The 25,346-nt window shown below is 41.0% G+C and overlaps 1 protein-coding gene across 2 annotated transcripts; it reads right to left on the bottom strand.

The window, feature by feature from the left end:
* Positions 1 to 3,726: 3,726 nt before the first annotated feature.
* Positions 3,727 to 23,617, bottom strand: LOC124777771. Of its 2 annotated transcripts, XR_007015778.1 has the most exons (4): positions 23,521 to 23,617; positions 18,884 to 19,057; positions 12,759 to 12,966; positions 3,727 to 3,897 (listed from the first exon to the last, which is right to left on the bottom strand). XR_007015778.1 is itself a non-coding variant. In XM_047253281.1 (3 exons), exons 1-3 carry the CDS (start codon positions 23,546 to 23,548, stop codon positions 12,866 to 12,868), a joined length of 303 nt encoding a protein of 100 aa, XP_047109237.1. In that variant the 5' UTR covers positions 23,549 to 23,617; the 3' UTR covers positions 12,399 to 12,865. The 2 variants fall into 2 exon arrangements, 1 of the variants encoding a protein (XP_047109237.1); XM_047253281.1 differs by lacking the exon at positions 3,727 to 3,897 and having other exon boundaries at positions 12,399 to 12,966.
* Positions 23,618 to 25,346: the final 1,729 nt, after the last annotated feature.

The raw sequence follows: 25,346 nt of genomic DNA, 5'->3' as shown, positions 1-25,346 counted from the left end.
GTACCTATCAGTTAACATATGTGCAGCTTCAGCTTCATTTGCCGCGCGGGATAGCCGAGAGGTCTAGGGGCACCTAGTCAGTTCCGCGCGGCTCCCCCCGTCGTAGGTGTGAGTAATTCGTCGGGCATGGGTGTCTATGTTTGTCCTTAGCGTAAGTTAGTTTAAGTTAGATTAGGTAGTGTGTAAGCTTAGGGATCGATGACTTCAGCAGTTTGGTAAGCTCTTATGCTTACCACAAATTTCCAATTACGTACAAATTTTCATAAGAACTTTCAGCATTGCGGCGCGTGAGCAATCGTAAGTATCGAAATAATTATGAAAAATCTGCCTCGATTGCACAAACTACCTGGTGTTTACCTAGGTTTCAGCGTGAGTAAGGGCCTTCTTCAGAACAAATATAACACAGCTTGCCTAAATAGGCATAGTCAAAGTTTTCTTTAATTTTTTTTATTTTTTATTTTTATTTCATTTACTTATTTATTTTTACAAATACGTGGTACATAAGTACCAAGTCAGTAATTTTACTTATCTCAACCCAACCTTGTGTGTGCTGCCTCGCCCCAGCCAACGTACCATGGTCACAGGCTCTCCACCGAACTGAGGCACCGCAGGCTGCTCACATGCGCGGCTGTCGAAGTCACTGCGCATGCGCGCACCAAGTAAATGCTCTTCTTATGCATGGGAGCGGGATTACAAAGTTAACACGGATCGGGACCTAACTGACTGCCAAAAGTTGTCGCACAAATAGCAAATTGTGCAAATGATAAAGCGATGATGCAGGAATTATGACATATTTAATAGCAACGCACGATAAACCTTGTGCACGGATGGTAAATCAGCCACAAGCTAATTTTCATAATGTTATAGCTACAACTACTTCATATTTCATTTGTTTTGTAAATTACTATTCTAGTATCCCCTTTAATATTTTAATGCATTATATTTCACTTCATCATAACTTGCTGCCACCTGGTGACATCTTTGCTGACTTATGAGCCCATCTACTCAGTGCCAGTCAGTTTATTTGCTACCTCGATGTGGCTAACGTTGACTGACACTGTGACCAAACAATACTCTGTATGTCATATCCAGGTCACTATACTGATGTTTTTACAATATGGTTTGCAAACATACATTGTAAATATGTCTGTAAGGTGTGTTTTACAATGGAAGTTTTGTTGTATATAGCTACTTGGAACTGGCTTCAAATTATACCAATGCAGTTTTATTGTATTTTGTTCAACAACTGACATATCCTTATGGATGGTCACCGTGCAATGACTAAGTATCTTCTTTTGATTTAAACATCGCTTGTTTGTACCTTGATATGTATTCCTAACAGCTTTTACATAATGATTTTTGTTAAAGCTATTGTACTCCAAAATATTACTCACTTATAACATTCTATAATAATTTCCTGATTTTAATATGAGCGTTATAGTGGTTTAAACCAGTAATCAGTGTTTTCTACATTGCGATCTTGGCCAAATAAACGTTTTAAATGAGTTACAGCAATGATATATTTTATCATACTAGGTGTTATACAGGTTGAAGCAGCTAAGATGTTCACCTAGCATTTTTCTTGAACCCTTACCATGTGTAATTCTCTTTCCATTTAAATAGTGAAAAAGTATATTTTCATAGCTATATTAATTACAGAGCTATCGGTATCAAATTCAACTATTTCAAATGGAAATATAGTAATTCCTGCTTCTCGTATTAGTTACGAATCATATGAATTCAACAATGTTTGACACTTCAAAATCCTGTTAGTAGTTTCGGGGAAATAATGAAGTTTAAAATATGACAATTATCGGTTTCTAAGATGGAACTACTTGCTGTCTTACATAGAAGTTTGTGTAGGTACATGATACTGACGCGTCGGACTGGTGGAGCAATCCAGTTTCTTCCCACTAGGAAAGAAAAGCATTATAGTGCAGAAAAGTTTAATTTAAAACTGATACCAATCACAGCAGCCTTCGAGTGGTTGGGCCGACACACCAAGTCTATTGCAATTCATGTTTCCAAGTACGTTTGGAATGAAGAGGCACCATTCGACATCGTTCCATATGCTGCAAGAAAGTCGATCACGCCTCCACAAGATAAACATGGCGGAATCGCCTCTATGTGTGGACTACAGGATGCCAGACACGGACCAACGCCGTCTCACATGTGGCGCGGCAGAAGACGTATGGCGCTTGGTGCGACAAATTTTGTCGTATTTTCTACGAGTGGCCCCGGAACACATTACACCTCGGTTTCTACTGATATTTTAAACCTTCGTTCGTCCTTCCAGAGCACCAAATCTTGCGAACGTGTAGGCCACATTATGACCTTCAAACCTCATCGGTTTATCAGGAAAGAGCTAACTTTTCTAGCCACAAGCGGTTACTAAGCCAAGCACCCATCGTGTTGGTACCACATGCATCTAGGTATTGTTAGCAGTACGTCTTATAAAGAAACCGCTAGCACTTGGGTAAAATATTATGCACACAATCTAGTCGTTAAGGATTTTTTCAGTGAAGTATTGAACAATTACATAGTTTATAACAGCCCCGCACCAAAAGTTCACACATCATTGCCTTTGATGATGAAATTGTCTCAGTCAGTGCGAATTATCAGCGGTTGCCCAGTAACGTATATTTAAAATTCCCAGCTTTCCATGTTTTGTAAAGGTAGCTTCACCGGTAAAGACAGTTCTTCAACGGAAGGACCGTTTGTTTTGAAGCTATATCAACACCGAACGATGCACTTCCACGGGTATTATACTGTCTCGCTGTTTAATACGCTACTGAAGTGGCAACAACACCAATTGAAGGTGCTTGCGCGAAAACTCTGGACTGTCTAGTTCCAGAAGCACTCTCTGCAGTTAACATGTAGGTTATGAGCAACAACTGACTCTCTTGCTCCACTCGTTGCAGGATTGCTCCTTACCCCAGCCTAGAATTCCTGTGTCCTTTCAATAACTTTTTGGCACAATCAATGATTGATCATTCTTGTTGGGCGCTGTTACTCGACACATCTATGTGCGTGCAACTGAACCGTTCTCTTTGTGTTCCTTTTGCGTTATCCTTATGGAAGTAGCACGTCAATTCTCTGTTTTGTGACAGAATAAAAGCAGCATTTCCTCAGTAGCTGTTTTATATCGGTATCGTGGCGGTGTAACACACTGTTTCCTCCGTATCCGACGTCACATATTTCGTTACTGTTATTCGGTATGACGAACTTATGTTTTATATATTTCAGTTATTTCGAAAACTCGTAATCGAAACGCTGCTTGATTTGTCTCCAAGACACCTACCATAATCGCAGCAGAAATAACTATAGTTCCATTTCAAAATGTGTTGCTACTGATAGCTCTGCATTTACTCTGTCTATGATAAGGAACCATACTGCGTTTGTTGAGAATTTCACAATTCATCTGGACGAAAGAATCCATTTTAATCATTTCTACAAATATTTGAGGTACACTGTTTATCTGTCTCATCCTGTAAACACACGTCGCACTGCTGCCACTATTTCGCCTCCCTTCAGCCGTCAAATGCTGACCGTGAAAAGGCATTCCACAGCGAGGATTTGGAGCACAACCGTTTAGCTGCATCATAATAATCAGATTTAAACTATGTTTAAAGGATATATGAACCCTTTTACTCATTCCAAAGTCTATAAACTGAGAAAGCAAATTTAATGGACTAGAAAAAAATAAATTGCCTGCAAAACACTTACGTGTTCCAGTTTTGCACTCGCATTTCCATGAACGACATGGATGGCTGAATTTGTAGTACCTCTTGGTGGCCATATTCTGTCTGCAGTCATAAAGAGTTTCCTCGGGACAACTCCCTGAACAGCTCTCTTCGACAGAGTCCAGTGATACGGATGTGGCAAGCACAGCAAACGCTACACAAAGAACACATTTGGCATTCACAAATCTTACTACACATTTTTCTGGTTTCTTTCTTTTATTTCCACTTCAAACAAAACACAATGTATTTCTCTTTAGCCATCAAGATATGTTTTGACACCTATGTGTCATCTCCTGTTGGTGTCGATTTATTTCTGTGAAGCTGGAGGTTGCTTTCTATACTATTTATTTATCTATTGATTTTTATCCTGATCATATTAGGACCTCAATGCCCTTTCTTACGCGTGACCAGGAAGAACACATGCAGAAATTTACGTATCAGTCATAATAGTAATAACTTTTGGCCTAAAATCTACAACATGTTCGTTTTGTTTAACTTGTTTGGATTGCTCACCTGGAATTATATTTCTAGTGAAAAGGATGCTTACGGGTCGGCTTGGTATCGTTTTGGCAGCATGTTCTTTACAAAGTAGCCATGGAAAAATATGCTTATTTTTTAATTAGTTTTTGTGCATAATGGCTGAGTAAGTACGAAAAAATTATTTAAAAAATAAGCAGTATCCTTTATGACTACTTAGTAGATGACATGCTGGTAAAACTATAAAAAGACACAAAGAAAGCTGACCCTGCAAAAATCCATTTTCACAAGAGTTGTAATTCCAGATGGGCAATCGAAAACAGAGAAATAACCACGAACGTTGCATGGTTTTTTCGCAGAAGTAAATAGAGACCAACAGAAGGTAAAACATAGGTGTCAAAACATGTACGGATACATAAACAATTTACATATTGTGTTTTGAACAATGCGGAGTTTAAAACCTCGAACTTAATTTGCAAACACAAAAGACGTCACCAGTAGCTTCGAAACCGAGAAAGATCAGAGTTCACATTTCAAGTAGTAACAGATACATCGTTTTTTCGAACTCATATGTCCATTATTCCGGAGATAGTGCTGCCTATATCACAAACTGTAGTAGATTCAGATGCAGTCCTTAGTTCCGAATGCTACAGACACAGGTTAGAGGGAAAGTACACTCTAATCCCTACGAAAGAAGTTTACGCCAGAATTCTCTTTCAGTGGCACCTACACCTGCTGAATGGCAGAAAGGATTGTGTAGTGCAAGGAGTACAGTACCTGGAATAGCGACCATTAGATAAAAACGTTTGGTGCAACGAGTCATAGCTTGCATCCTTTCCCGTCACTGGGTGAAATTATGTGTACGTCAGTGGATGCGGTTTACAGTACTAGCAGTGAAATATCCATATGTTATGATGGTTTTGGCGTCCATCTTTCAGTTATAAATGGGTACCACAGTAGTGTTCAAATTCAAAATTCATGTTAAATTCCATGAAACCATTTCAGGTCAGAATGTTAATTCAGCGAAGTGGGCATTGTTTCCAGCAGTGGAGTGCATTTCTCTTACGATCGTTCGTCCATACAATATGCTATAAATATCGAAGACAGTTATGAGAAACTTTGACATTCGTCAGATAGCAATATTATATAACAAGTGTGGGGTGTATTGGAAAACGAATTGCTGGCCTTATTACTTCTGCAATCCTCTCTTCAGAATTGAGCATCGTTTCATTACGAATAATAACATGAAATCTCAGCAACTATCTTTAAATATTCATACACATCGATTCAGCCGAAAATCGGAAACACCAGCTTAGGTGGGTGTTCATAACTAAAGAATCTTTAATAGCGCTAGTTCCTTGGTGATGTAGACTGGTCATGCAAAAGCAAGATGAGATTGATGGGATGTACCTAGTGACATGTAATTGAAAGCACAGCTTTTACAGTCGATAGTAGGAAAATAAAAGTCTCCCCTTCGATAACCGCCAGCATTTTAATAATCTAATTTTCTTTGTATTTGATGGTGGAGATATTATAAAAATTCATTTCAGCACTGTGAGGCTATACCCAGAGTTTAATTTCCTTTTAATCTAAAAAATGAGAGAAACAAATTTTTATTACTGTTGAACTGTACCTACCAAGCCATCATGTGCCTCGCATTGAAACTTTAAGAAACTAGCTACAATTAAAATCCCCATCCATCCTCATGTTGCCAAGTCTTCGCCGAAGGATAGCTCGCCACTCAAACAGGAGAGGTATTATCTTAATCAACAGAAACAGAAGGCAATCTCTAAAACCTTTCACTCATTTTCAAGATACAATTTATCCTATCAAACAGCTCCAAACCTCGGCATAAAACCCTGCAGATGGTAATCTTTGTCTCACAATGTAACATGTTAAACCAACTACCGGTATACACATTTATCTTCACTATAGTGAAAGAATTTACCTGATACCATCACCAGAAGATGCCTCATGACTTTGGCTCGGCGCTGAGCAGTAGCAACGGAGGACAGGCAGCACTAACATTTAAGTCGTGATAGTGCTGAACTGGCTGCTCTTCATATACTGCTAACTCAAGAATCGTTGAGGGTTATCAAGAAGGCCTACACAGAGAATGTATTTGTGTCTAACTTTCGTACGCTGCGCAACTACACTGAAATTGCAGTTATTTTCAATCAATGTTTGCTTGAGACAGAGACTGAGGGACCAAAATATTGAGACCATTTGCTCAGTAGCGTTTTGGAATGCAATGCAGCAGCAATTCTGCATGTCCTGGATTTGGCAAATCCTTGGCAGATTTCCAGAGGTATATGGCACCAAATACGGCAGAGGTGTACGCGCAGATCATGCATTATCCGTAAATTGCGGACCGGCGGTTTGCGAGTGCGAACAGGTGCCCTATAGCGTTCCACACACGTTAGACCGAGTTCACATCAGGCGAATTTTGTAGACAAGACATCTACGTGAGTTCACAATTATCCTGCTCAAACTTGTGTAGCACGATTCTGGCCTCGTTATATAGGCAGTTATCCAGCTAGAAAATGCCGTCACCGTAGGGTACGACGAATCATGAAGGGATTTGCGTATCCTGAAATGAGTATTGCTTTTGTGTAACAACAAAACTCAATTATTCCACAGGGTGGCAGTTTTATGTTCATCTAAGGTGCAGTTCTGATTATCTTGTGTCCATTTCACCGTCTGTCAATCACGTTGAGTAGATTATCTCGACACTAACGTGCGAACTGCCGACCTGCTTCCCCTTTTCCGAAAGGCTCCCCCTCGGGCGCCTGGTAGAAAGAATATGCCTTTTCTCAAAGCTGTTTACGACCTTAATTTCCCATATGGTGCCAATACAGTCGTTAGAATGATTCCCCATTCGCCTCTGCTCCGCTTATACGGGGTGTCTCCCCTAGTGTCGTCAGCCGGGTTTTCTGTGGTGCTTCGGCAGCTATTGGCAGTTACGTTTTTGCAATGTGTATCTGGAGCCAAGCCAAACAAATACGGCTCTTCGCGTCTTTCAGTGTAGACTGAAAGCCTCGGTATGTTCCCCGTTACAAAAAACACTGATCTTTAAAGCGGAATTCTACGCACCTATTTCATAGAGCGGTTTCAAATCAGTCTAGAGCGGTTTTCGTTATATCAGTACGTATTAATATGAACGGTAAAGCTCGATGAATTATGAGTTCTTCAGCAGCGACTGAAAAGTGCTGTTGCATGATGGTAGCAGTCAGTATGGGCCGAGGTAGGGCGCGAGTCGTTACTGGAGTCCTGATTATTTCTTCTGTGTTACTGTTCTGTTGACACATATCGATAAAACGAATGTCGCACTGCATTACTATGCGAACATTCTATCGAATGGACACGTAATATGCCCCTTTAAAAATAGTTATATCTGTATCGCGGAAAAACCCGACGCTTTCCTCTGAAGCTGGGCATCGCATGAAACACGTGGGGAACATAGTTTGAGCTGACTCAAGTTACACACTGCGGAATCGAAACTACGAATATTTCCAGAAACACCAGATAAAACATGCATTATGACTCACAGAAGGGACATCTCATACACATTTCTTATGGTGTTAAGCGCCGGCGCGCCCTCAGGTAGAATTCAGTTTCGTGGTGGGCAGTGGTCATAATGTTTTGCCTAATCTGTATCTGTCTATTGGAATTTAACACAGTATTAAGGTAATATACTGGACAACCAGTATTACCGATATAAAATTAGTGAACATTTCCGCTACCGCAAGCAGGTGTTCTGTTTCACTTAAGATGGCTTTTGAAACAGTTTCGCTGTGTTTCTCAAAGATTTACAACAGCTCGTTTCTACGCCCGGGAGTTTATCAAGAAACTTACAAAATGGTTCAAATGGCTCTGAGCACTATGGGACTTAACATCTGAAGTCATCAGTCCGCTAGAACTTAGAACTACTTCCCCTTAACTAACCAAAGGACATCACACACATCCATGCCCGAAGTAGGTTTCGAACTTGCGACCATAGCGGTCGCGCGGTTCCAGACTGAAGCGCCTAGAACGGCTCGGCTACACCGACCGGCAAGAAACTTACAGAGATACATGCTAAACAGCCGCTCTGTTTCGAGACGTTATCATTACTGAGACGTCCGCCAACGTAGCTGTGTGGACAGCGCGCCATGTTCTGATTTCGGGGAGCCCGAGTTCGATTCCTGGCTGGGTTGGAGATTTTCTCCGCTCAGGGACTGGGTGTTTGTGTCGTCTTCATCATCATCGTTTCATCCTCATCAACGCGCAAGTCGCCGAAGTGGCGTTACCTCAGAAGAGTTGCACCCGGCGATCGGCTCTACCTGCCGGGAGGCCCTCGCCACACGACATTTCATTTCATTATTGAGACAGGTGAAATAACCTCAAGCTCTAAGAAAAAATAATTCAAATTCCAAAGAAAGCTGGTGCTGACAGGTGTGAATATTACCATGGTGGCAAAATACTAACACAAATTCTTTTCAGAAGACTGGAACAACTTTAGCAAGGCGACCTCGTGATTCCGGACATGAAAGGGAATCTGTGGTTATATAGGATTGTGGCCTATCTCAGATGTTACTCAACCTACGCGTTGAGGAAGCAGTAAAGGAAAGCAAAGAATGTATTGGAGTAGGAAAGTTTAGGGAGAAGAAATAAAAATTTGAGTTTTGTCAATGACATTGCAAATTCGGTAAGAGTCAGCAAAGGACGTAGAAGAGAAGTTGAGCGGAATGGACAGCATCGTGAAGGCAACGTCAAAAAAAGCAAATCGACGATAACGGAATTTAGTCGAATTAAATCAGGGGTTGCAGAAGGAATTAGATTAGGAAACTAGACACTAAAAGTAGTAGACGAATGTTGCTATTTAGGCAGCAAAATAATTGATGATGGCCGAAAGATGGAGGATATAAAAGGTAGACTGGTAATGTTTGCGTTAACATCGAATATAGGTTTAAGTGTAAGTCAGTTTTCTCGAAGGTATTTGTACGGAGTGAAGCCACCAGTGTTTGGAAGTGATACAACAACCATAAACAGTTTAGACAAGAATGGAGGCTTTTGAAAAGTGATGATACAGAATAATCCTGAAGATTAGATAGGTAGGTCGTGTTGCTAAACAGGAGTTACAGAATAGGATTGGCGACACTAGAAATTTGTGGCACAATTTGACGAAGAGAAAGGATCGGTTGACAGAACACATTCTGAGATATTATGGGATCACCAGTTTGGTATGAGACTGATGTGGGGGAATATGGGGGGGGGGGGGGGAGTAAATATCGTAGAAATATACCAAGCGATTAAAGCAACAAGCATGTCGCAGTTAGTTATTAGTAGATGAAGAGGCTTACACGAGTTGGAGTGGTGTGGAGAGCTGCGTCAAATCAGTCTTCGAGCTGAAGACCAGAGCAACGTCGATTTCTTCCTAGCCGAGAACTACAAGAAGTTTCAAATAGACAAATAATAAACTCAGTCGCATTTGTTAATTCCCAGACGACGATTTTCTTTCCTGTAAACTGTACAGATCGTGAAATAAGCAACCGAAAACAGAAAGATGTTGTATACGAGCAGAAATAATTAGAAGGTTTTGTTTTCCAATAACTGCTGTTACGCTAGAGTCCATAAGCAACGTCTTTCAGTATTAAAAATATTAAAGAGTTCAAAAAGTAGCTCACATGGAACACTATGTGTTACGAATTTCGATCTTATGATACACTATCGTCAACCATTTGCCTCGGGTGAATATAATGAAGCAAGTCCAGTATTTCGCTACAGAGGAAAGAGTTCGAATCAAACCACTTACGAGCATATGAAAGAGGGATTATACTGCAATTACTGTACTGTGGGAATCCAAAGATGAAGCAAGCGATTCCCGTTTCATACACTCGCGTGGAGTTTTAACAAAGACCTCAATTATATTTCAACGCGCTAGACGCATGGCTTCCGAGGATATCACAAAGGATGAAGTACAGTCTCTGGTGACAAATCGTGGCAGACGGCTCAGGCAGATAAAATTTACATTTCTGCAAGACGACAGTAGTAAAACTTGATGGATTCACGACACTGCATCTTGAATGAAATCAGGAACCAGAATAACATGGTAGAACCACACTTACAGCAAAATTTTAAGAAAGTACAGTGAACGAGCGAGGTCGCACGGTAGTCAAAACAATGGACTTGCACTGGAGAAAAGTACAATTCTCCCTCCGTCAGTGGCGGTTTCAGTTCCCTGTTTTTCCCATACTCCCTTAAGGTAATTAGCAAGACTGGTAATTTGAAAAAAATAAGTAGATTCACTTTGTCATTTTTACTTAACCGAAGCTTCAGCTCTCTCTATAACGAATTCATCGTCAATGATGCCTTAAGCCCTAGTTCACCCAAATTCAGCATCGCTTGAATACCTCAGCTGAGGGGGTTTGCTTTTCTGATTCCCATGTGTACGGAGAAAAAAGAACCTTATTTTCAAAGAAAGCAAGTCCCTGGCACGGCGAAACAAGTACCTGTTATTCCATACCTTGAAAGACTTCACCTGCTTCATGTTTCAGTAGCCAACACACATTACATACAGTCAAAAGAGTCTTCTTGCTTCACACAGTGAATAATTGTTGCATTTATGTAAGCCTACTCATTCTCAGAATCCTTTAATAACCTGCGCACCTGAGGCTAAGGGTGAAGACTTTACTAGTTCATCATATGTCAGATATCTGCCGTCACTTTATCACTTACCTCAAGCGTGTTTCTCTTCACAGGTCATGACCCTAAGGCTTTTCCTGTTCGTAATTATATTTCAGCTATTCTATGTGCTATTTTGAGTACCTGTATACCAACAATTCAAGAGAAGGTCCAACCGGCTCTTGTACACCAACAAGGCGTTTAGGTTGGTATCATTGTCTTAAAAAAATGCAGAGGAAACTAAGTTCAGTTATTGTAGTGTCACGAAGTGTCGGTGACAAACTCCACCTGTAACCAGCGATCCAATGAATGAACCAATATTTTTCCAACTTGTTTTACATGTTAAAACATGTGTTTGATATATGCCTACGGATACCGTATTTTCTCTCTTTTTACGTAACGGCTGTTCACGAGGATAACGTGTGACGCCTTTGAAATGGAATATTTGGTCACATCCCGAAGAACACCTATGGCCCTCAATCGTCCCTAGAAAAGACAAGGGCACGTATTGTCCCTGATTCCTCTGTGCGACTTCGGTCGTAATTTTTATTGATGTTGTATTTTTAATTGGTTTTAATGGTTTGAAATCTTCACGAAATTGTCTCATTCATTCTAATGTGTAAGGCTTCTAATATACAAATGTTCTGGATTTGAGTATATTGCATTGTATGTAGAAGACGGAAATTAAATTAATGTTATAAGTTGTTACCAGACTTTGGAGTCTGGAAAGGCATTTTAGCCTCGCACGACTAAGATTAAAGGCTTATTGATGAATACCCAGATAAGTGTTAGATAGAAAATTTTTATTTACTCGCTTTTGAACGCGATCTATAAGTTTTGTGTCACTCAGCAGCTATTTACAGATTGTTATGGACGACGAAAGGAATCGAGTAATGCCAGTCGTGGTCCCTGCTCTACGTATCGTAATTCATTTTCCTTCTGACGATGTATAAAGCTGTATCTGTTAAGCGAAGTAAAATTAAGGTTATCTGACATCAACGATGAAGCAAAGATATAGAAAAAGACACATGATGAGTAGCAATGAAGCTCCTGATGCATTATGACACCGAGCACATATATGAATATATTTTCATCTCGTAACTAGACAGCGTCAAAGTGACTTCTAAATTTTAAGATGTAATTATCGTCTGTTTGCCAAGCATTCAAATGGTTTAAATGGCTCTAAGAACTATGTGACTTAACATCTGAGGTCATCAGCCCCTAGACTTAGAACTACTTAAACCTAACTAACATCACACACATCCATGCCCGAGGCAGCAGCAGCACGGTTCCGGACTAAAGCGCCTAGAACCGCTCGGCCACAGGGGCCGGCATCAAGTATTATTAAATGCTTATCTACAGAGGCTTCTGAATGTGAAAGATAATGTTGCGACGTATGGCTGGGCTCCAAAATAAGGTATTCGTCTCTCAGATTGGTCACTACCTTTTATGAGCTAAACATTTTGGTTCTGACAAGTAAATAGATAATTGACACTATGTTTCCCTTAGCAGTAATTGCCATTTACATCAAACTTTATTTCACTGACTTCACTTTAATAGTTTCTGTTGAATTAGTTTTATAAGACTAAATGAAATTCTCATGAAGATATAAAATTATCAGTCCATTCACACATTAGCTATTTTTGCATTTGTTGTGACACAAAAATCATATACATAAGACATCTGCTGTCATCTCAAGCCTGAGAGTTGAACACACTCTTCGTCGGATGGCACGGTCACTCAACATGTGTGCTAGTTCTGAATGCAGTATCTCAGAGAGTGAAGTATGCTCCACCATTGTAAATATTTGTTCTATGAAGAATAAAGACTGAGAACATTGAGATTTTAGTCAAGTATTCTTAACATTTTACTAACTTTTCTTAGAAATTAGATACACAAGTCCTCTTAGTTAGTCGAGACACTGTCTGTGAAACGAAAAGACAGAGGACAGTCAGTTGCTGAGTTATTGTTCTCCCCTCGTGTCACTCGGAGCTCTCGGAGCTCACGGTGTCCCAGTCGTCGCGTGGTGGACAGTAGTCTACCGGAAGGCCATTGCAGTGATGAAGGTCCGCCGAATAGAAAGCTAAAACAAGAAGAATAAGAGTGCCATTTTCAATGATTGATGCTGAGTAATAATGCCATTAAGTACAATATGTTGTCAACTTCCATACAGTTGGCTCTAAGAAATAATTACACTAGAGTTTGTACAACATCATCAACCTTCTGTGGCATAAACAGATTGTGTACATGGAAACACACGAAGGATTAACGTTACCCAAATGTAAGATTATTTAAAAGTATTTGCATCAACGGTAATCTAACATTTTGTCTACATGTTTGATGCAAATATTTTGAAATGCCCTGCACATGATCTCTTACATTCAGAGCAAACGCTGCAGTAAGATTCTGTAACTGTTGCGGCATGTAATCAGACAAATCATGGATACGATACTTTGTATTCTGCCTCTGTATGGTTTTTTTGTTTTTTTTGTTTTTTTGTTTTTTTTTGCGAATCCACGAAAGGTCAACATTAGCTGTTGCAACTCCATGAGGAACCCATTTGAAATGATGTAGAAGCTTGCAAGATGATGCAGATGTTGATACACTGGACTAACATTCGAGGGGACTGTATTTCAAGATTTTGCCTGGTCATCCAAGATTTTAGGTTTCCTGTGCTTCCCGCTGTTAAGGTGGCAGCCGAGATAAATGCTTTGAAAAGAATATAATCGATTTTCTGCTTCGTCGATTAATTACATCTCTCATCGGTTCGGGGGGAAATATTTCAAGCAAAGATGCAGGCTAAAACGCATGTCACTTTACGAAGAATTGCTGAAAATTTCTCACCGCGTTTGCTGTTTTATGGCATATAGCTTTTGCTGAATGCCCCCAGTACGTTGAGATTAAAATCTCCGTTGTGCCACTTAGATGTTCTCATTGACCTCATTATGTAGGAACTGACGTCGCATTTTGTATAGAATGTTGCACCTGGTGTTTGTCCGATTTAATTAGCATGTGTTCCCCATTCAGCACGTTATCGATGGTGTCTTTCTGGTCGTCGAAGTTGTATGTTGTTTCCGGAACTCCATAAGAATCGACACTGCTGGTCTTATTTGTACGCTCTGTCTCTAAAATTTTAATTAGTCGTGGCTGATAAAATTTCGTACACTCACTCTCATTTTGAATTGAGCACCTAAATTTGTCAGAGTGGTCCTTTTTAGTTATTACTGCCTTACACCTGCTGAACGTATCCAAAGTGTATTACAGTATCTAGTAACAAACTCCATATGTAACTTATTAAGGTAAACAATAGTTGAGTTCATAAATGGATACCTAACCACATCCATCCTGACACGGCTACTATCAGTGACTCCATCATTGGCTCCTCACAACAGAGGCGAACTACAGCATAAATTCAACGTCTAAATGTGAATATCACCTACCCGTCCTTCTCCAGATCTGCTACCGCAGACCCAACGACGCCCATTATCCATCCAGCTACTCAGCAAGACTTACCCCACATCAGTTCTATGCAGAATGGTATTCCACAGAGCCCTAATCAATACTAAATTCTAAAGCCAGAACTATAACGACCATCATTATGCCGACAGCCAGAGCAAGACTGACTTCCTACAAATTACACATACTATGACCAAACCTGTCCCTACTTGACCCATCTACTATTACCGTGTTACACATGCTCTAGCCCTCTCACTTTCTCTCTCTCCCTCTTTCTCCTTCTGTGCAGAGAGCATTCCACCCTCCCACTCCACGGACTGCCCTAACAACGAACTCATAATTACTTAGAAGCAAAAGTGTGTCGGGAGTGGAATATACGCGCACTAAAATGAACGAAACACGGATAAACTCAAATAAGTAGTAGAAATCAGTGCAACCCCTTCTCACAAAGTAAACCCACCCCTCCAAATCCATATCCTACCCTCCACTCCAGTACACCTCAACTTCACTTTGCATTATATCTGAAATGCAAATGCGCTGTCTCACGAGACCTCGAATTTGATAACTCCGTGGATCTCGACGTACTCTGCCTGATCAAAAGTAGTCTGACACCATTACATAAATCGAAATTGACCGCTAGATGTCACCAGAGACGGACCAGCCAGATTAAATGAAGGTGTGGAGTATTGTATATGGACTAGTCACGGGACGTAGCCGGAGTAAAAACTCCAGGGGTCATTCAATCCTTCTAAAGCTGCCCATATCGACTGTTAGTAATGTCGTTGTGAACTGGAAACGCGAAGGAACAACCGCAGCCAAATCAAGTCCAGGCGGAGATAATGTATTAACGGAAAAGGGCCATCAAGCATTGCGTGAGGTAGCAGACATTGTGAAATGAATCCAAAGGGCTACCAACACTCCAGCGAGCACAATGTCTGTGCGCATGGTGAAAACAAAGTAGGGTACGAAGCTCGAGCAACGCCTGCAGCAATGGAGAATGAAGCTTTTACAATGACAGCTACTTGTGCTGGCGAAACGTCTGAGAAATCATCAAACAAACGTCAGCCGAAGAACCCGTTAAGGAATCCAAAACGCAATTTGCCAACAAGTGGCTACGAAATATTTAACAATTCTGAACTCCTCATAAGCCACACGTTCTGTGGCTAGTGCTAAGCAACGTTGTGAGTGATTTAAACAGGGCCGTCACTGAGCAGTAAATGACTGAAAACGAATGACCTGGAGTGATGAATCACGCTATACCCTGTACCAATCCGATGGATTTGGGAATGTCTGGAGAACGTTACCTGCCCTGAAGTGTAGCGCCAAAACGAAATATGGAAGGGACGGTGTTATGATAGAGGAGTTTACAGTGTGATCCCTCCACTGCACTTCAGAAAACGTAAAATGCACAATGATATTAAAAGTTTTTACTCTACTGTACAGAGTAGACTAAAATTTCGGAGACGACGATTATATCAGAATGAAAGTATAATGTTTATAGTGAGGTCCCCTTATTGAACTTAAGCATTTTTTACAATGTTGTGTACTGCGAACAGTAGACCTACAGTTCGGACACGATGACTGTTTCAGAATGACAATGCACCGTATTACAAAGCAGTATCTGTAACGCAATTGTTTGTGGACGATACCATTTTTTAAATGAGCTGGTCTGCCCAGAGGTCCCACCTGAGGCGAAAGGAACACATTTGAGAAGAGATAACACGTCATCTTTGTTTCAGACCTCAGAGTCCAACATCGCTACCTTATTTGGTTCGGCTCTTCAGAAAGGAAGGGACACTAGTGGCGCCAGCATTCAGGCATTCAAAGGTGAAGGGTGGACACACCTCATATTCCCTAGTACGTGTCCAGTCAAATAGCGTATGACAATGCAGAAAGATAGATATTTCATTTCTCGCATAAAACTCTCAGTACTTACACAGCACTGCAGAAATGGGACTAAATGGACCTATAATAGCAGAAGACATAACGTAAATATTCGCTAGGAAGTCAGACATTGCACCAGGTCACAACCCATTGTCGTAGTACGGGACCCATGTGTTTTTTATTTATTTTTTTTCTCTCTCATCGGTCTCCTTATTGAAACCACAGTGAATTTCAAAAATGTTTTATTTACAACCTATGGGTTTACCTTCCAGCTAGTTCTCCACATAGTAGCAGCTCCTACTTCGAATTTTTCGTAGTGGTACCAACTTTCCAACACTCTCGTAACAGAAGGCAACCATCGTGATTTCCACAATTTCCAACGCTGGTTTGCAGCTTGGTGTCTGTTCCAAACCGCTGTTATCATAGGCCGCGGTTTATGTGAGCGAAGAGAGGAAAATCAATGGGAGCAACGTCGGAGCTGTATGATGGGTTATCAAACACTTCCCCTTCGAAAACGCTAAGGAGTTTTTTCGATTCCCACGGAGTTTGCAGGCGAAAATTTTCATCAAGTAGGAAAGCTATGACAGTTACGTTATGTGGGATGCATCAAATCAGGCGGAACACTTCCACAGGCACCTGCCGCTTGGCGCGAGGCACTACCTATCTCGTCAATTTTGTGTGTTCACTGTGCACACGAAACTGAAAAGTGTGGGGTGAAGCGATAGGCAGGCATAGTAGAGACACTGCACAACACATCTGTGGAAATCTTCACTGGATTTTCTCCAGTTTTAATTTCTTGACCGATCGGAGGCTGAAAAAAAAAATCATCTACCACGAAACCACTTCCATCCCTGACAGTAACAACCGGAACACAATTTATCAGAAGAGGAAGTGGAAAAGAGGTACAACTTTTCCTAAAACCTTACAAAACACATTCTCAGGCCTTGTCTTGGCCTGACATTTAATTCTCAAAACCAACATCACCTAGTGAAACCAGCTACACCTAGCGCCATACCTACTTATTCTTAACACGTTGCCTTCGTGCTAACTACTCCGTAGACGGCGAAGTCGTTCACCTTATCTACCTTATCTCGCGTCAGATACAGTACATAAAATAAAATTCATGTTTTCCTTAACCTATGTGATCCGAGTCGAAAAGTGTGCCTAATAAAGTCGTTCCTCCATCACATTCTACGTAACTCAGTCACACCTCCATATTTTATCCTGTTAATGGGATGACCTAAGATGTGTCCCTTCCTCTCTCCTTAATATCCTATACACTGCAGACATTCAGAAATCGCCAGTCTCGACCTATCTTCTTTAGTAAACTGACGACCTACCAAACTGTTGCAATCTCCCATGCTTCTCTCCAACAGCAGACGCTTAAACACATCACAACATCAACAAAAACAGTTAACGTCTGCTATCGAGTTTATAGTGAACAGATATGTACAAAAGATGACCGGATGAAACAGAACGAAAACGGATCGAAAGCAGCAAACAGTTACTATCTACTATAGAAAACAGAATGTGTACAAAACACAGTGTTTCTTAAACAGTGGTTATAAACTGAAAAATTGCGTGCTAACTAATGCCTAAGTGACGAATCGTTTGTAAAATCTGTTTTAGTCTTTATTAAAGTGTAGAAATCGTTTACTATGATTACCAGCGTCAATTTGTTCGTAACAAATCAGATGTGCAACAATTGGTGCAACTGCTATAGGAATAAGGTTCTTCAGAATGAAGTATTGACTAACTGTCAGACGAAACTAAGAAAGTAGGCCCTGCGGAGTTAGGAAAATAGGTCTGTATGTATTTCTAACGAAAAAAAGTGCCGTAGTTCAACTTTCACTCTGTCCCTTTTCGTATACACCTTTCAATAAGGAGAGCACCACGCATTGTCTCCTTCCATCTGTTAAATTTAAGGGATGTTCTTTAACGACCTGCTCATCGCATTGAACCATAGGGTAACGGGTGGGTGTTGTGAATTGATTTCCAGTAAAAGTTTTCGTTCAGTATAGCCTAATTTTTTTTTCTCCAGCGGGACATAGCTTTTTAAACGTTTATGAACATTCTTACGCGGCTATAAGTGTTCATGGTGGGTGTGACGAACACCAGAAGTGCGTTTTTTCAGAACATTCAGTCGCCGAAATGGAATACGCAGCCATGGCGGTCACTGTTACTAGAAATGAAAGGGTACTTACTCATTTTCAGCTCCTTTGAAGAAAGTGTAGCTGTTTGCTTACAATACATGGAACAAAAGTTCGTTTATCTCCGTTCAGGACTGTCATATATTTGAGCCGAACAGAATTAAGGGGTTGCTTTTAATGTCAGAGGTGGCTTTACGCCTTGATGTGTGCGTACCAGTATTACCTGTTTCTACAACTCTTTTTACGTATGCTGAATACAAAAAAAAGTTCAAATGTGTGTGATATCATATGGGAGTTAACTGCTAAGGTCATCAGTCCCTAAACTTACACACAACTTAACCTAAATTATCCTAACGACAAACACACACACCCATGCCCGAGGGAGGATTCGAACCTACGCCGAGACCAGCCGCGAGGTCCATGACTGCAGCGCCCGAGACCGCTCGGCTAATCCCACGCATCTGCTGAATACAAAACTATAATTTTTAAAATTCTTTATTAGGTACTTACGTGTGTTATTCTTGCACTCGCACTGCCTCAAACGACACGGGTGGCTGAACTTGTAGTACTTGCGGCTAAACACGTGCTGCTTGCAGACGTGAAGTATCAGCGGCGGGCAGCTCTCTGGGCAGTACTCCTCGTCACTGGGTCGTGAATGACACGTAGTCGCCAGCAGGGCAAGTGCTGCATACAGAACACAATGTAACGGCGTTGGTGCGGCACATATGCACACAAATCCTTACGTGAAATATGCCGTTAGCTCAGCTTCTTACTTTCTGATATAAAGTATACACTTTAAAAAGGTTAGTGATTTCTCTTTCACGGCTGCGTAGACAACACAAAAGGCCACCAAACACTAGGAATCTAGCCCGAAGAATTCTTAGGCAAAGACTTCTCTCCCGGCAGCTATAATTACAAACAATATAAATCGAAATGCACATTCTGACAAGCGACGGGATGCTCATAGTAAGAGGAACGCAAATGGATGAGTGCACACTAAATGCCGGCCGCGGTGGTCTAGCGGGTCTAGGCGCTCAGTCCGGAGCCGCGCGACTGCTACGGTCGCAGGTTCGAATCCTGCCTTGGGCATGGATGTGTGTGATGTCCTTAAGTTAGTTAGGTTTAAGTAGTTCTAAGTTCTATGGGACTGATGACCATAGATGTTAAGTCCCATAGTACTCAGAGCCATTTGAACCATTTTGCACACTAAATGGAGGGTCTTTTGGAAGTAAAAAACAGCAATAAGCCTTAACGTTATCTTAATTGTCCCTATGAAGTAATAATAATTATTGTAATTATACTAAATTTTAATACAGGGTGTCTGGGATAAACATACAATTGAGAAGTAACTGAGATATTTAGTTACAGTACGTTTCTATAAACATGGAAACTCAAAATAATCTTTCACACACTTATTACATTTCGACATGCCCACCGTTAGTGGCGCAACAGACATTTAATCAGCATTCCACTTCTTTCCAAGAGTTTTGCAGCACAGCAGGCGTAACAATTGTGATAGCTTCACGAATGCTATGACTCGGATATTGTAGAGCATTATCTGGTGTCTGGTATATTGGATTCTTTATAAACCCAAGCAGAAAAAAAATCAAGTGGCGTAGTAACTGGGCTTCCAGTGCGGCAATCCAGAGCGATCTAGGAGATGATTAGTCAACAAATCTTTCACAATGTTCGCAAACCTACGTGGTTCGCCATCTTGTTCATGGATAACGTCATGAGGAAGTTGTGGCTCTTTCCGCCAGAGAAAGCGCACGGAGAAATTTCTGCCATGAAATCCACGTGGCTATTGCGCGTTTACGTGAAGAAAGCAGTTACATACAGGCGCACGCGGTACCAGCTGCCGCAAGTAAACACAGAAATCAATTTGAGTTACGATACTTGTAGAAGCAAATCGACAATAAATATCTCGTTTACGTCTCGAGTTATTACATTCTTTACTACTAAATGTTTAACCAGGGCAATCTGTGTATTCTCACAGAAACGTGCAGGAAAAGTGAAAACGTATGTGTCATTTTGTTAACTTAATAGTCCTGTGACAATAGTCTCACAAATTTTCATTAATAATACATGTCTAAGGCAAGAAAACCGATAAAATAACTCGCGTTATATATTCTGTCACCGACAAAGTACTTAGAGATGGAGTATGAGTTTGACCTGGACACTGTTGTGACAGGAAATCGACGGTGGTCTCTTGAACCGTGAGAGGGGTAAGTACACCCACACCTGGATAGTGCAGCGGCAATTTAAATCCTGTGCTTTTATAATGGCAGTGCAGTACCTCGAAGACTGTGCAATATCACAATACCCATTTCAGGTCGCTTCTCACCTCACGTCATGTACTCTGAAGTAGTCATCCTCGTTTCGACATTTCGGAACTGATTACTGTCGCGAATCGATGTGGTACCAAAACAAGTGTACTATGTCGTTCAGCACGACCTGTTAACTACACAGTTGGTAATTGATGACCCTACTCTCAGAATTGTCGTTTCTAACAATTACTTCTCTCTAACGAGATCTCGAGACAGGTATAATTTCCGGCAATTAGGTGGCTTAGACCCGACAATGCTAGCCTGTATTACATTTTCAGCTACCTGTATAATGCATGCGTGAAACGATTACGTTACACGTGCGCTGTGCTACCTAAACTGATTCCGGAAAATTGGTAGGATCACCTTACAAATAGTTATTATGTAAGCATTCAAAATTATATATGTTCATGCAGAGTACTATACGCAATATAATCAGATTACATGGAAATGGAAATGAGCGTTTGGCGTCATTGGCCGGGAGGCCCCTCGCGGGGCAGGTCCGGCCGCCATATCGCAGGTCTTATTACATTCGGCGCCACATTGGGCGACCTGCACGCCGGATGGGGATGAAATGATGATGAACACAACACAACACCCAGTCCCTGAGCGGAGAAAATCTCCGACCCAGCCGGGAATCGAACCCGGGCCCAGAGGACGGCAATCCGTCACGCTGACCACTCAGCTACTGGGGCGGACATCAGATTACATAAACTACGGGTGAGTTTCTCAATGCTTGCGCGTGGAATGCCGCTAACTGTCCGAAACCCTTCGTGGTATTATGCTGCAGACTTACTCGACTACTACCTGTCTGCCAGAAGGACAGGCTGTGTCAAAACGTACAAAATCATCTGGTTTCCAGAATGTGCATTTTTATAGTGTTCATTTGTTCCATAGTAAATAGCACTTTGGCGTATTAGAAAGCGTCAACTGGGCACTAACAGATGAACAAACCTAACTGTATCTCAGATATCTAATGAATTATAGCTAATCAATTACTACAAGATATGGAGCACATCATACGTTGATGATGTTGTAACAAGACCTGTCCATAAGTTCATATGGTTCAAATGGCTCTGAGCACTATGGGTCAGTCCCCTAGAACTTAGAACTACGTAAACCTAACTAACCTAAGGACATCACACACATCCACGCCCGAGGCAGGATTCGAACCTGCGGCCGTAGCGGTCGCACGGTTCCAGACTGTAGCACCTAGAACCGCTCGGCCACTCCGGTCGGGTGTCCATAAGTCCCCTACGACATATTTTTACCGGTTTCGTCACTGTGATTCTTCTTTCACGTTTCAAAGACAGACTGAAGATAAAACATTCACTGATCTTACGTCAGTGATGTTCTGAGAGAAAATTTGTGCTCCGAAGCAATTACCAGTCTCTCTCTTAAACACTACGAATCTTTTGCACACTGCTACCTATTAAAGAAACGAAGAGACATCAAAGAGAAGGGTTTGTTTTATATTTTCTCTAGAGGCAAGTAAATTTCCTATTTAGGGTCATGTAATTAATTACATACTGAAAATCAGAATGTGCTCACACACATTATTAGAATTACTCGTTTGTTATGACTACATGAACGCAGACCATTATTTAGTATCTCATTGTAGCTTCTATCTTTCTATGTAACATACGTCAATGTTGTTCAGGAAATCATAAGACGAATGATAATTACAGAAGACTTGACGTTTCTCCTTTATACCTTGTAAGGTGCCTGATATACTTCAGGTCTCTAATCGATTAATTTTTATACAATCTCTAAATGATTAACTTTTACACTACTGGGTCTCCTTAACTAACATCTTTATGATACAGATCTGTCATTTACTATTGGCGTGTGCATCTAAATTTAAAAAGTACAGGCATCTACCAACTGCAAAATACATCATGGGTGCAAAACTACGATACTTTGTTCCAAAATAAGAATAATTTAAGCGATCATTACTTATGCCTGCGAGATACTAAAAATTAGTATTTTTTGCGTTATATGCGTTAGTTCACCACTTCACTAAGGTTCTGAAGCTATAACTAACAGGTGCCGTCGCGTCGTGAAGATAGCCAACATAACAGCGCATAGCTATTATCTATAGATCTCCCATTTCACGAAAACGTTGCTAATGCTTCATTCAATCTTCCGCAAAGCGAATCATAGTCCCCGTTAGTTCAGTGAGACGCAGTAGGTGGTCCCCATCTGAAGTGGAAGAGCAAGTGTATTGTAGCGAAAGCTACCATAGGACTCACAACCAGTAACCAACAACACAGCCCCAAAAACTGTTTCATCGGCTCCGAGCGCAATCAACAGCAGTGTGCATTTGGGTAAGAAGCAGGAACTTCATGGTATAATGCGCGACTTCACGATTTGATTTTCATCGGATCCACAGGAACGCCTGCTTACCAAGCCTAACTCTAGCGTTCGTGAACTTCGGACATCTAGACTCAGTAAGACTGTACGTTACCATTAGCATTCATTAAAGCACTTACAATCAGGCAGTTCTGTGCGAATCTCTTACTCCAAGTGCAGCACAGCATGTCGTTTCTGGTTACATGGTCGCCTCCAGGTCGTTTTTGACAGAGAAATCTTCAAAAAGACGGCACCATATCTTACTAACGAAAGCTAATCCTAGTCGTCTCGTGTAGGTGCTGTGACATCTAAAAGTGGTATAAAGTGGCTCATAGCTTCATGTGATTTCCTTGGAAACATAACATCTTACAGTTATGAACTGATCATCATGCACACACCGCTCTTCATTTCGCTACTCACATTGCATTGCAGCTTTGTCATTAAACGTTTCAACTTTTGTTGAATATTTACCTGTGACGAGGGCCAAAGAGACCTTCATATCGTTAGCCCACAAGTCTTACAACAGTAAATCACGACAGCTAATCATAACTCCAATTGAGCGCTACATATATTTGGAAAAAGTGCTGAGATTGACTTCTCACTGTGGATCTACAATCGACAGGGTTATCGTTGTGGCATGGACCAAAGTGTGCTGCAATATCGCATCAGCTGCTTGCATAATCGTTGCGTTATACGAAGTTTCTATTTTCAGCTGATAACTGTTCATGGTACGTGTTCCCTTCGGCCTGTAGTAACGATCCTATCTATGACTTTCTTTACTATGGGATACATAAGCACATCTATGACTGTAGGACAATTGTATCCACTGTTGCTAAGGACACAGGGAACGAAATCATATTACTACTAGCGTGTCTCTATCGTTAAGTTCTGCAGAGCATAGACTCCCAACTTTGTACGGCTTTGCTGATTCTGGCACGCTTTGCTTACGTTGTTCACTGCTGTTACGATCTCAATAGGCACGATGTAAGACTTTACCTCTCAACGGGAAGAAATATGCTGAAGACATTGAATCTTTGGCAACGAGTACAAATGTGGAAACACAGCAATGTTGATACTGTGTGTTTGTGTGTGTGTGTGTGTGTGTGGTGTGTGTGTGTGTGCGTGCGTGTGCCTCCACATGCGGGCGCTTATGTAATTTTTTTGATAAATATTTTTCAATGTGCCAAGGAAAAGAGTGACAGCTACGTGTAGAATGAGTCACGCGCAGATGCCCAAGTGTGTATAGTTTCTATGAAGTGTGGTAGAAATCACTAGCTGACGGACACTGTTAGAGCTGGGGTCGAAATACTGTCGTTTTTATTTGCAGTTCTGTTTGACAAATTTTTTAATGATTTATTAACTACTCTTGTGACGGTTTTTAGTTATGAGAGTGAATGAAAGTATGATGTGAACTATTGTTTTATGTGAAGTTTTTACACTACATATGTAAGTAACTAGTCTGTTGAAGAATGTTCGAGTATGACATGTGCGTTAGTCATTCGTACCGGGGAATTTGGTATTAACTGTTTCGTCCGTTTATGGTACTAGAGAAATGATATAAGTACAGCACATTTGTTAAGAGTGAGTTAATTTTTTATTTGTAGGTTATCGAAATTTGCGTATGTTAATTTACTGTACTGATTCAGTGAAAAGTATTGATTGGTCCTGTACGTATGCACGGGATTGAGCGGGCTTGAAGCTGCTTTCTGATTTGCTGTGATGTTTCTCTGCCAATAAGAGATTAGCATATTCCCATGTTTTAGGAACTAGAAACTTCTTGTTTGTAGGCAAGTGAGGAGAGTCGGGGATTGTATCTCATAGTAAGGATACTTACTGATTGACGCTCCGGTGAAAATTATTAATATTGTGATATTTTGGTACCAAGATGTTTGAGAACTTCTCTAAAGTGTGGAAGAGAGTTAGATTTAATGCACGGTGAGAAATTCAGGAATTCTGGTGTCATATGAAATAACTAAACTCTACGTGCCGTGTAGCTTACTCACCGGCCGGGGTGGCCGAGCGGTTCTACGCGCTACAGTCTGGAACCGCGCGACTACTATGGTCGCAGGTTCGAATCCTGCCTCGGACATGGGTGTATGTGATGTCCTTAGGTTAGTTAGGTTTAAGTAGTTCGAAGTTATAGGGAACTGAGGGAACTGATGACGTCAGAAGTTAAGTCCCGTAGTGCTCAGAGCCATTTTTTTGTTGCTTACTCGCGAACGTGTACATTTTATTATGTGAGACTAATTAGAGCAACATTTGAGCGATCTATTCTAAAAAAAATCATCTGTTTGTAA

This window comes from Schistocerca piceifrons, chromosome 2 (genome assembly GCF_021461385.2).
Source record: "Schistocerca piceifrons isolate TAMUIC-IGC-003096 chromosome 2, iqSchPice1.1, whole genome shotgun sequence".
Lineage (NCBI taxonomy): Eukaryota > Metazoa > Arthropoda > Insecta > Orthoptera > Acrididae > Schistocerca > Schistocerca piceifrons.
This window is presented reverse-complemented; position numbering and strand designations above follow the sequence as displayed.